The sequence below is a fragment of the Phycodurus eques genome, chromosome 4, assembly GCF_024500275.1.
Source record: "Phycodurus eques isolate BA_2022a chromosome 4, UOR_Pequ_1.1, whole genome shotgun sequence".
In the NCBI taxonomy this organism is placed as follows: Eukaryota; Metazoa; Chordata; class Actinopteri; order Syngnathiformes; family Syngnathidae; genus Phycodurus; species Phycodurus eques.
Window position 1 is genome coordinate 7,642,539 of NC_084528.1, and position 12,432 is coordinate 7,654,970.

Here is a 12,432-nt window from a genome sequence, read left to right on the forward strand (position 1 = left end):
ATTCCCGTAGAGTTCCACAGACAGAATGAGGCTTGATTATGCTCCTGTTTTGTGCCTCCTTGGGTAGGCTGCACACCATCACGCCTCCTGTGTTGTGTGGCTCCTGCTGAATACAAGGCTGTGACTTGCTTGGACCCACCCACATGTCAGCAGAAGGCTTTGTCACCAGAGAGAGTGAGAGAGAGAGAGAGAGAGAGAGAGAGAGAGAGAGGAAAAAGTCTTTTTCAGATTGTGTTTGCCTCCCCTCCTCCCTGCCTCCCTCCTCAGCATCAAGTGCTTTCAACGTTCTCTCCAGCCACTTAGAAGGAGCAATGAGGAGAGAGGAGCTGTCGCCCTGCTGATGCCAGGACGTCTGGGATACAGTAACAACTTTTGTTGATTTTTAAAGGACATTCTTTGTGTATTCTTAGGAAAAACAAACAAGATACCGCGGAATTGTCATATCCATCAATCGGATGCAAGCAGGTAGGACTAGTATTTCATTTTGGGCCTCGTGAAGGAGCTAATCTATTTAGTTTGGTTCATTTGCTAGGATTGTCACGCCATTGTTTTCATTTGAACTACTTTCATGTAATTTGAGTTGTTTCAAATGAAGCGTATCGATAATTATTTACAGAGAACATTTCTTATGTTTTACATTACGTTACAAAGACCATATGACATTTAATCATTGCTTCACCGTCCACGTATTTTCACAGAGCTGACAAATAAACTTTGGCAACTTGCAAGTTTTTCTTTGACTTTTAGATGTGTATCATGGGGAAACTGAATTTCAACCATTGAGCAAAAACGACCCCGCAGTTAAAGATGGTAAATCAACTTCAAAATGAGAGCCAAGCGGTCACAGCGGGTAAAATAACCTTTTGTACTAAATGTGCTGCGTTCTTTGAGAAGCTTGAAGACAATTCCGCCCTCTGTCGGTCATTACGCGTGCACAGTGCCATGCAGGCTTGAGGTGGATGGAGAGGGCACAAAGCTCCTCAGCTTACTTGTGTGGAAAATAATTGAACTCAAATGTGAGGGCTTCGTGTGACTAAGAGCCATGGTGGCAGTACATCAGTCACACATTTTGTGTTATTGCAGACTTTCCAGTGGGTTTTTTCATTTTTTTTGCGTGATGTCTGAATCTGGCCAGGGGAGTGTGAAGTTGAACAGACACCAAAGGTCATTTTAGTCTCCATTATTTGGACTGTTGTGGAGCTTATTTTATTATCCTTTGTTTTTGGCAGGCTATCTTGGACCTGCTTTAAAGGGCTGTGTGCTTCACGTCAGCCAAGTTTTCAAGTTGGAGTCATTTTATTTTTTTACCATTTTCAGTGTTTTCTGCTTTTTAAAAGGGGCATGATGTCTGCTTATACAGGGGTCTCACGGATGTTAAGCAGAATTGTGAAAATATTAAAGATGGCGAAATAAGGAATTATCACCGTAGGTGGTATGCTAAACTAGTCTGCCACATGATTTATTGTTACGTGTAGCTTACTTACCCGACCATTACCTATATCAAAATGTTACTCCAGTTCTTATCAGTAGTCTTTATGAGTGTCAGTATAGTAAAGGTGCAACCCATGGAACCGATTAAATCTCTTTCCAGTACTTTTAATGGGGAAGATTGGAAATCCTAACAAATTAGAGGTTCTGCACTTCTGCACTACAATCAACCCTGGAAAGAAGCTTGAGGAGTATGTGGGTACAATGGAGTGCATTGCATCAATGAACGAGGAAGCACCGATGCTGAGTTGCAGCTCGTAATATTGCACTTCCATATCATATATCATTGAAAAGGAATGTGTCTTTGGAAGCTGCTAGCTGGTTTGCCCCCCCTTCCCAGCCCACCCTAACTCACACCACACCGCACACCACCGGAGGTTTATCCTCCAGCTGGAAAGTGCAAATATCAGACTGTCTGCAGCAGCATCCAAACGACTTTCTCCTCATGTGTTTGGAAGTTGTCTGTGTGACTTCATGACCACAGCGGCGCTGACGAAATTGCATTTTCCGACTTTGCAGTTAAGCTCTGCTGGATGGAGTTAACTGCCTGATCCAAAATAGCCTTTTCTTTATTGGATTATCAGGAATATGGTTGCATCGATGCCTTACCAAGAAGCATAAACGCGTATGCTGCTGCACATGTGTCATGTCGTGTATTGACACGGGCGAAGAGTGGTACTGAGGAAACCAGACGTGGTCACAACTAAAAGAGAAGGTTAACCATTGTGGCAAACCTCCAAGCCACTGTCTTGAGCTCATTCTGAGAATCATGGTTCATCCTTACCTCAATGTTAACCACAGCTGTGACTCGAACTACATATCAATTTCCTAACCATAGAGCTGATGCAACAACTGAGCAAGTGGCCAGTGTAGCCATAGACTATGAATAATGGTAGCAATCATCTTGTGCAGACTTGCAGAAAAAAAAACTTGCAGTGCCGCTGAACTACCATAGTGGCTGTGTATCGTTGACTGGAGGCTGTGTGGAACTCTGGTTCACACCGCCTCCCTCTGGCCAGAGATGCAGCTGAGTTTAAGGCCTCCAATTAGGTGTGGGAAAGCGTACTTATACACCCACCTTTAGAGAAATTGAAACTGAACGGTAAATATATATATTTATATCCCCGCTAACTGAAATTTTGTATTAAAGAATCCCCCATGTCCCTATTTTTTAAAGTACACTATAAAACTATGCGCTTGAATGTTTTGTTTTTCTGGTGGATGTACTCCATCCATCCATTTTCTGTATCTCTTTATCATCACAAGGGTCGCGGGCGTGCAGGAGCCTAATGTGGGAGGAAAGCGGCGTGCCAGGAGAAAACCCACGCAGGCACGGGGATAACATGCAAAGTCCACACAGGCGTGGCCGGGATTTGAACCATCCTCAGAACTGTGAGGCAGATGTGCCAACCACTACCCCACCGTGCCGCCTGGATGTACTCATAGACTGATATATATTCATATTGTGTGTAGTTTTATCCACGATTGACTCATTTGCTCAGAAGGAACGTAGATGACCAGTCAGGATCTGTCTACCTAAGCATGAAAAACATTCACAGATAGAGGTGTTAAAAATTTTAATAACAACTAAGAACTAAACCAAATTTTTAAAAAAGCGTCAAATATCAACTTGATGGTAAACATTGTTGGTTAGACATGTGGAGCAACTGCATGCAACAAGTCCAGGATGTTAAACGACTCTTGCCTTCTGGAATAGGGTCCAGTTCCCCCGCAACCCTGAAGTAGATAGTGATAGAGGAAATGGATGAATTGAAATCAACCATACTAAACAACATAATAAAATGAAAGTGGGGCAAAAGGGAGGGAATACAAATTCGGGTAACTGTATGTCTTTCCCAAATTGAAGGTCAGTTTTGGACTAAAATCAATTTTCGTGTTGTGAGGGATGTTTGTCCTTGACAGCGCTCTATCAGGCTGAAAACATACACAATACAATTGTGTTCAACCTCCAATTTGTTTGGCTTTTTAATTAATTGTCCCCATAAAAAATGCTGGAAATACATTGATTCTTCCGTTCCGCTTCTCCTCACTAGGGTCGCGGGGGTGCTGGAGCCTAATCCAGCTATCTTCGGGCGAAAGGCGGGGTACACCTTGAACTGGTCGCCAGCCAATCGCGAGGCGCTGGAAATACAATATACTGTATATACATTGGTAACTTGATGAAGGAGATGAATTCATTCCATGACCATGCTCATAACTCAGATCACTTGTATCTCAAATCTACTTTCCCTATAGAAATGAATGGAAATGCCATTAATCCGTTCCAGCCACCAAAAAACCAACACATTTTTTTCACATGGTTTTAATGCAGAAAAATAGCACTTTATTATAAAAATAAAAACGTAATAAAAGCGAATGTAAAGAAATAAACTAGTTTGATGAAGTGTAAATAAGCCACACACAGGCACCCACACACACACACTGTACTACATAAACATGTTGTGCCTTTAAATGGCGTGGCCAAGAGAGTGCCTTGCGTCTCTCTCTCTCTCTCTCTCTCTCTCTCTCTCTCTCTCTCTCTATTAAAGAAAAAATAGTACTGTATTGTGTACAATAATAATTAAAATGAAATAAATCAACTTGTTAAAGTTGTTCTAAATTTTAAATATCCAACTGTAGGACAAACTGGAAGTCACAACAACAACTGTGTGCCTTTAAGGGGCATGGCCTAGTGGTGGACACCAGGAACATGGCATGTTAAGGCCTTTTCGAACTGAACTTAGGAACACGCCGGTCCGTCAACGAACCCATTCATTGTGTATGTGTTGAGTAGGGGGGTGGATGGAACGCCATGTCACGTCGCGGCCCAAGGTGGGCCTTTGTCGCAACGTGCCCTCAAATTAACAAAAGTAACCATTTGAGAGCGTTGTCGTGGTGACGTCAGAAAGCGCATCCAATAGGAGAGGGGCTGATGGAGTTTTCGTGTTCTCGTTTTGTGTGACTGTACCACCTATTAACAAATGTCTGAAAATGCATTGGCGACTGTGACTCACTGCAGTGGTAGCGTAACCCGAAACTTTACCTGTTTTGGTAAACAACTTAACAAACTTGAAAGTCGAGGCATTCGTAAGTCAAGGTACCATTGCACTGTACACAGAATATGACTGATATTAATGAATCTTTCAACATCGTAACCATCCTCCTCCCCATTGTTTCTATTTCAGAGCCAGGCCCAATTAACAATGGGCCCTATGCACCTGTGTGTCCTGCTCCCGGTGACAATGTTGGTTGTGGCGGCCGTCGCCGCCGAGCTGACTGCAACGGTTGACGACGATTACACTTGGCCTCAGTGGAATTTGCCTCTGGTAAGGAAAAGGCGCACTCTGCCTCTGAGCAGTCCCAACTTCTCAGCTCATCCTCAAGCAGAGGTGAGCGGGACGTGCGGGATCGAGTGTCAGCGTGGCCTCCCGTCGCCCTCCCTGGATGACATGGAGCAGCTCCTATCCTACGAGACGGTTTACGAGAATGGCACGCGCACGTATACCTCGGTGTCTGTGCAAGGTCTCAACGAGGTGGCAGATCGATCCAGAAACGACTCCTCCAGGTCCCGTTACAAAAGAGAGGTGTACGGCACGGACACCCGCTTCACTATTTCTGATAAGCAGTTCTCCACTAAGTATCCCTTCTCCACTACTGTCAAAATTTCCACGGGATGTTCTGGAGTTCTGGTGTCACCCAAACATGTGTTGACCGCTGCCCACTGCATCCATGATGGAGAGGATTATTTGGATGGTGTTCAGAAGCTTCGCGTTGGTATTCTTAAGGAGAAATCTAGAAAAGGGAAAGGAGGCAAAGGGAGAGGAGGGCGAGGGAAAGGCAAAAAGAGAAAAGGGGATGGCGCTAAAGAAGAAGTAAAGCAAGTGGAAGACAAGGGAGGGAGCCGTAAAGGAAAGGAAGGAAAGGGCAGAAAGAGCCGAAGTCGCCGCAGCGCAGAGTTGGAGAAACCTTCGTTTAGGTGGACCAGGGTCAAGAAAACCCAAGTGCCCAAGGGTTGGTTCAAAGGTGTGTCTGATGGACTGACTGCAGATTATGACTACGCAGTTTTGGAGCTGAAGCGAGCCCCCAAAGTGAAGCACATGGATCTGGGTGTTATCCCCTCAGTCAAGAAGCTCCCTGCAGGAAGAATCCACTTCTCTGGTTTTGATGATGACCGGCCAGGGAACCTGGTATACAGGTTCTGCTCTGTGTCTGAGGAGTCCAATGAGTTGTTGTACCAGTACTGCGATGCCAAACCTGGCTCCAGTGGTTCTGGGGTATACGTCCGTCTCAAAGAGCCAGGCAAGAAGAAGTGGAAGAGAAAGATCATTGGGGTGTTCTCTGGTCACCAATGGGTGGATGTTAATGGCAATGGGCTGCAGCAGGATTACAATGTTGCAGTGAGGATAACACCTCTCAAATATGCCCAAATCTGCTACTGGGTCCACGGGGACTCAAGTGAGTGCCAGGTGTCCTAAGACAACAACAGAGTCCCTTAGGACACCACCCAGATCCACTTTTAAACCAAATGGCACCCAGTCTCCTCAACCCTCCACCCAGCATCAACATGGTGCCTGTCTTGCATCCTGCCTGTGCTTCCCGCCACACTCCTCTACAAACAACCCCCCCCCCCCCCCCACAGCTATACAGACTCGATGTTGACAACAACAGGAACTCGATAACACGTAAAGAGAACTGTGGCTTTTCTAATTTATTTGCACGCAAAAAAAAACTGAGAAAAACATGCATTTGAATTGTTTATAGATCATTACGATCTGGAGTTTTGTTTAGAATTTTGTCAATATTTCACTTTGTCGGATACATTTCTAAAAAGTGCGTCAACTTTTCTAAATATCTCTTTTTCTAACAAGGGTTTGAGAGAGACTTGCCATCTTGCAAGCTCTCACTGTAGAGATTGTGATTGGCGTTGATAAGACCCAGGACAGAAATTCATGTAAATTATATTCCACAAACAAATTACAGTATAGAAATAATGAATAAATGAAAGATGAACTTTTAGCAAGGTGGTGTTTTGCAATGTGTAAGTCTAAAAATGTTTGTATGTCTATAGCATTCTATCGCTTTCTGTCCCAGTAGAACTGGTTCTAATGGAAATTGTCGCACCGGTTTTTCTTTGCTCTTCAAAAGCAGTGAAATGTGTTTTCATTGGTGTGCACATAATTATATTAGTGCTTATCCAGAATACATGGTGCTAATTTATCGAAGTATAAGCTTCTTTTTTTCCCCCCAGGGAAAGGGGAACCTACTACTGTATCTATGAATTTGAGGCTGTTGTGCTAAGATTGGACTGAACCTTTCAATAATTTACTTGATAATTTATTTAATTTCTCTTATGCAAAGGGTTTTATTTGACCACAGACATCAGATTATTGTTTTATAACCACAAATTGTAGTATGAAATGCAATAGTTTTTTTATGTTGCTGATGTTCCAAAACACATTTTGTCAAAACTAATAAATACCAAATTCCTGATATTAATGATGTAGATTGATGTACCAATAATCCAATCAGGATTAATATGCATATGTGTGTTTGTGTCCCTGACTATCACAAAATCTTCTTGTGTATGGGTATTGTAAATGCACATTTGCATTACAATTTCACTGAGACATACATCAAGTAGTCAGCCTGGCAGAAGTATCTAGATTTTTAGGTTTCTGGTTGGGCCGCTTAGTGAGAACAAAGCAGTCATATACAAGGTGTGTCTGAAAGGTTCCAGGACTGGTGTCACAAAATATATACTTCAGACCCAAACTACAAGTTTTCCCCTTCAATATGAACTAGACGGATCAACCAGCACGTCCACAAAGGGATTCTGAAGCGTTTGCTTCGTTTGGTGTGTGAGAAGAGGCAAGAGTTGTGGTAAGAACACGCCTGCCCTGAACATCCGACGCTTCCTGTCTGAGAAGAGCATCAACCTTGCTGGAGCAAGCTCTCTTCTCACCCAAACTGGCTCCATGTGTTTTTTTTTCCTTCTTTCCCAAGCTCAAGTGGGTCATCAAGGGGACGCGTTTATATCAAGATGGCCCGTAACGATGGCGCTGCATTGGATCCTTCCAGGAGTGCATGGACCCGTGGCAAAGAAGGCTGTCAAAGTGTGGAGATTACTTTGAATGGGAAAACTTGTAGTTTGGATTTGAAATATTTCTTTTGTGACACCAGTCCCAGAACATTTCTCTCAAATTACACAGGCTACCACTATAGACTCTGTTCTATTTATATGACTGGTGATCTACCTATTACATAGCTATTAATATTTAAACAAATTTGCGGTAATTTATAATAAGAAATGTCAACAAGAAGCACAGGAATACCCATCCATTTATTTTCTGTAGCGCTCGTCTTCATAAGAGTGAGCTGAAGCCTGTCCCAGCTGACTTTGGGCAAAACGCAGTATACAAGTACTGTATTGTAACTTTTATAGCTTCCCCAGTAAAACTCAATACTCCCGCAAATCAGTCTCCTTAAAAAGCTCTGTTTTAAAAAGCACACAAGATTCACAAGTAATTAGGTTAATAAGACAGACATGAGGTGGAAAATGTGCAGTTCAATCCGTCATTTAGTTTATTGCATCTCAAATGGCTTACATGCACTCGGGAGGGACATCATACACAAAATAAATTAAACAAAAATAAAAATCTGATAACTCAGTGCATGAAAATGTTCAATCTGAATCACATCTCTTTTGTACAACCTCACGCTTTAAAGAGTCAACTCAAATGACAGGGGACGTATCACTGTATTTCTAATGCAAAAAGCATGAAGTCCAAATCCGTGTCAACACACACAAACGACTGCAAGATGAAGGATAACGTTGTGGCTCAAAATGTTATCTACTGTGGGGTTCTGCACTGCACACATTACCACTAAGGGGCATTACAATGGAACTACCAATCCTTGATGACAAAGAAAAACATTCAAAAAAATGCTATGCACTCTCCAAAATACTCGTTTATATCCAGAGATTTGGTCTCAGGGATATAAAATACAAAGGCAGATCACTGGTTTAAGTGAAAATTGTTCCATTATACAAGATTGCCCAGAGTTTGCATATTTGCAAACCATCTCTATTTAAAAAAATAATTAAATAAATAAATAAATAAATATGTTGCAAAGTTATTATTTGTCCCCTATTGAATTTATTAATCTCCACAAATAGTTTGATCTTGATTATTATAATTTTTTTTTACTATGCATATCATAAAAAGGGGAACGGTTTCATTGAGGTGCAATTTAAATGTGTTGCCATGGTAAATAACTAAATATATTCCACTGGAAATTGTATTTGGAAGTAAGATTTGTCCTCCCATTGCAAAACGGGTAAACATCAACAGTAGCCTGACACAAAAGAGCAACATAGAAAAATAAGCCACAAAAAAACTTCACAAAGCCTCAGTTTATGTTCCAATCCCCACACAGTTAGTTTCATAATGTACAATAAAATTATCATATTGTTTTTTCTTCCAAATGATGACGAAATGACACTCACGACTTCTTACAATTTCATTTCCTATCAGATTCACATTGCTATTTCTTTTCAAGACACATTAAGGGCAGAATAGAGATGTAATCGTCAAATTCACCAGAGGAGTCTATGTACAACATTTCAGACCTTTCTGTAAACAAGACACAACATAGTTGTCAAAAAACTACAGTTACTTTACTATGCACTCTCGTCAAATCGGAGCAAAACGAAGGAGGACTCCTCCCCCTGTGTCAGGAGGCAGGGGACAAGACTGGGTGGAGCATAGAACACCAAAGTACAACCATCATTCAACACAAGAAATAAATCTAATCACATATGCCTTCACTTTCACTCGAGAACATTTTGAGGATTTTTTGTGAGATTTTGCTTGAGACGAAAAAGGATAGAACGTCTACATGAGCACACACTTGTAATTCTTTTCTCACATATATTCATATACTGTTTATAATCCGCTATGGTTCACTTTCACAGTTTGTGCTACAACATCACAGAGGAGGAGAAGGAAACAGGAAGGATTGATGGATGGATGGATGGATGGAGGAGAGAGGCTCTTATCACGTCGAGGAGCAGACAAAACAGAGAGAATTGGCATCCTGAAAATCTTGACAGACATCAGGAAAACGATGGGAGCATCCGACTCTGTCGAGGAAAATCTCTAGATTTACAAGACAGGACATATCTGCTCTCATTATATTATTCAATGAAATCTTATAGTGCAATGTACAAGGGGCAGTCCAAAAGTAATGAGCCCAATTTAATTTAACCTACTCATTGAATTTATTTCCAGAAATTTTCACGGTGTGCTGTTTATTTACTTGTTTGAAGGTTTATTTAAAAAAAAAAAAAAAAAACAGGTTTATTTAAAAAAAAATAATAATAATAATAATAATAATAAATAAGTTGTTTCGACCTGTTCTCTTACTGTCAGCCCTTTTGGAAATGTCATTGTTGGATACCCCTCAGAAGCAGAGAGCCGTGACTACATGTTTTACTTTGAATGGGGAACCAACATGCAAAATGTGTATGACGAAGCCGCAGTAGATTACAGCACATTTCTTCATTCGATTTATCACCTTTCTGACAGTCAAGAAACTCCAAACAAGCTTCCTTGTGCCCGCCCGTCTATGAGTTGTCTGGGAACCCACCTGGCACAAACCTTTGCAAAGCCTAGTTAGCACTTTCACAATTTTTGCTGCACTTCCATGGCTTACTTCCAGAAATTCAGCCGTCGTCAACGGTGACTCTACGATCTTCTCTCATCAGTTCCTCGATCCTAGCACTATTCCCAAGATTAACCGCAGAACATGCTCTGCTGCTAGTCTCGGTTGGAGGGCAGTTAAAGCAGGCTTTTTTTTTTTTTTTTTTTTTTACCTTTGATCCTGGACACCCACTTTGGACTGTGCTGTAGACTATTGCAGCTTCCATATACACATTTTGCAAACTTCTGAAAATGTTTCGTGGTGGTTCCCCTTCCAAAGCAAGAAACTGAATCACCGCTCTCTGCCTCTGCTGGGCATTGACGTCATTTCCAAAATGGCTGACAGGAAGAGGACTGGCTTAAACCAAACGTTTTTTTTTTTGTTTTTTTTTTGAAACAACAAACCAGCAACATTTCTGAAAAGAAATGTAATTATTGGTAGGTTAGCTTATTATGTATTTATTTATTAACTTACAAATGTATATGCAGTGCTTGTATAACTCTTTCAAGACGTATTATGTTATAATTGCACCAAATTGTGCATGACTTGTTTAGCGTCTGACCATGTGACTGCTGCCAATTCTTGTTACCACAGTGCAACAACAGTAGGGAGAGTCTGAGTCTTTACTTCCGCTTTAAAATGTCAGTGTCTTAATAAGTCATCACAAAATGACGACTGCAACATACCATGCCTTCACTTGCGTTATAAGAAGTCCTTAAGGTCGAGCTCTGCCAGAGGATCCTTTGGCTTTTTGGGACTCTGACTTGCAGGTCCAGGAGAAAGCTGTGAAAACCCCCCATAAAAGAACATACACCTTATATATAAGTTGACCAGTCATGTAATGATGGGTTACACTATTTACAAAAATGCTCAAGATTTGTTATATTATGGTTTGTGTACTCTGCACTCAAGGCATAAAGGGTACCTACTGGTTTAAAGCTATACTATGCAGTGAAACCCCTTAAGTAAACTAATATGCTTTTGAAGGCACACAAAATGAGTATCAAATAAGTACTAAGTACCAAGTCTGTGTACTTTCTGCTTTTTGAATTTTTGTGGCTTGTTTGCGACACACAATGGCAAAAAGAGGACCAGCGTTTATAAGCGGTATGAAGAGAAAAACAATATGAAAGTGAAGCATATACAGTATTGCACACTAAACTGACTTGGTAAACAGTGTCACCACCATACACCACAAAACTGTTTAAATATAAATAGGTAGGTAATAAAGGTGTTTCATAGTTTTACTTTTAATATTACAGTGGTTAACTCATTTTTACACTTGATTGTGCTAAATAATATAATGTTTACACATTACAATGCCAGTACAGTCAATAAAGATTTTATTATGTTTCGACTGTCACACAGATTACTTTTATTTGCAATATTTTCTATGGGAACAATTGTTTTGAAATCCAAACATTCACGTTTGAGTATTGTGTGTGTTCTTACCGGTGCTCCTGGTGCCGCCGCAGCTCCCACAGGTGCAGGTCCGACCACGCCAGCGAACGGAGGTCTCATGATGGACTGACCGATCATAGGCTGACCCATCATGGGCTGCATCATGGGAGCTCCTGGCCCTCCTGCAGCCGCCTGAACACAATTCGTGTGCTTTGTAAAATGGTTACTGTCAACAGGTTAACACAAAGAAAACTAGGTTGATTTCAACAAAGTATTGAGGAATAAATTGAGTAAATAAAGAAGGTGTACTAAAAATGTCTCATGAATATACCAGTGGTGGGAAGTAACAAAATACAAATACTTAGTTACTGCAGCACTTGGTAGATTTTTCAGATATCTATGCTTTACTGGAGTATTTATTTTTCAGACAACTTTTTACTTCTACGCCTAAGTTTTTAAAACACATATCTAGACTTTCAACTGGTTACTTTATTCTTATTGGGTATTATTAAATGGGTATTGCAAATAATTGACAGGAAACATTTGTTTTTACTTTTATTAAAGTACAGGAGTTGAATCAGTACTTCTACTTTTACCAGTCCTTAATACACAAGTATTCTGCTTAAGTACAGAGCGTGAGTGCATTCGCAACCTCTGGAAACTACTCACCATTCCAAAGCCAGGCTGTGCACTCATTGGTGGTACCATTGATCCAGTAGGGGGCGCTGCTACAGGTCCTCCAGGAGCCACACCTGCCTGGATGCAATTTCACCAAATGACTGAATGGTATTTTGTCAAAACAAACGTGTATTGAGCCCACCCCCCGGTGGGGTATGAGCT

At 41.2% G+C, this 12,432-nt stretch overlaps 2 protein-coding genes across 11 annotated transcripts in view; one reads left to right on the forward strand and one right to left on the reverse strand.

The window, feature by feature from the left end:
* Positions 1–263: 263 nt before the first annotated feature.
* Positions 264–6,959, forward strand: prss35 (serine protease 35). 2 transcript variants are annotated; one of them, XM_061675524.1, is made up of 2 exons: positions 264–465; positions 4,674–6,959. In XM_061675524.1, exon 2 carries the CDS (start codon positions 4,692–4,694, stop codon positions 5,961–5,963), a length of 1,272 nt encoding a protein of 423 aa, XP_061531508.1. In that variant the 5' UTR covers positions 264–465; positions 4,674–4,691; the 3' UTR covers positions 5,964–6,959. The 2 variants fall into 2 exon arrangements, with proteins under 2 accessions (XP_061531508.1, XP_061531509.1); XM_061675525.1 differs by lacking the exon at positions 264–465 and adding an exon at positions 2,833–2,880.
* A 1,088-nt stretch (positions 6,960–8,047) lies between these two features.
* Positions 8,048–12,432, reverse strand: part of snap91a (synaptosome associated protein 91a) — a 58,107-nt gene continuing 53,722 nt past the window's right edge. For 8 of the 9 annotated variants that reach the window (XM_061673818.1, XM_061673819.1, XM_061673817.1 and 5 more), the window contains 4 exons: positions 12,262–12,348; positions 11,644–11,784; positions 10,878–10,974; positions 8,048–9,647 (listed from right to left, as the gene is read on the reverse strand). In XM_061673818.1, the coding sequence (XP_061529802.1) occupies positions 10,894–10,974; positions 11,644–11,784; positions 12,262–12,348 (309 nt within the window). In that variant the 3' untranslated portion in view covers positions 8,048–9,647; positions 10,878–10,893. The remainder of the gene's footprint in view (positions 9,648–10,877; positions 10,975–11,643; positions 11,785–12,261; positions 12,349–12,432) is intronic. The other variant, XM_061673816.1, reaches the window with a different exon arrangement.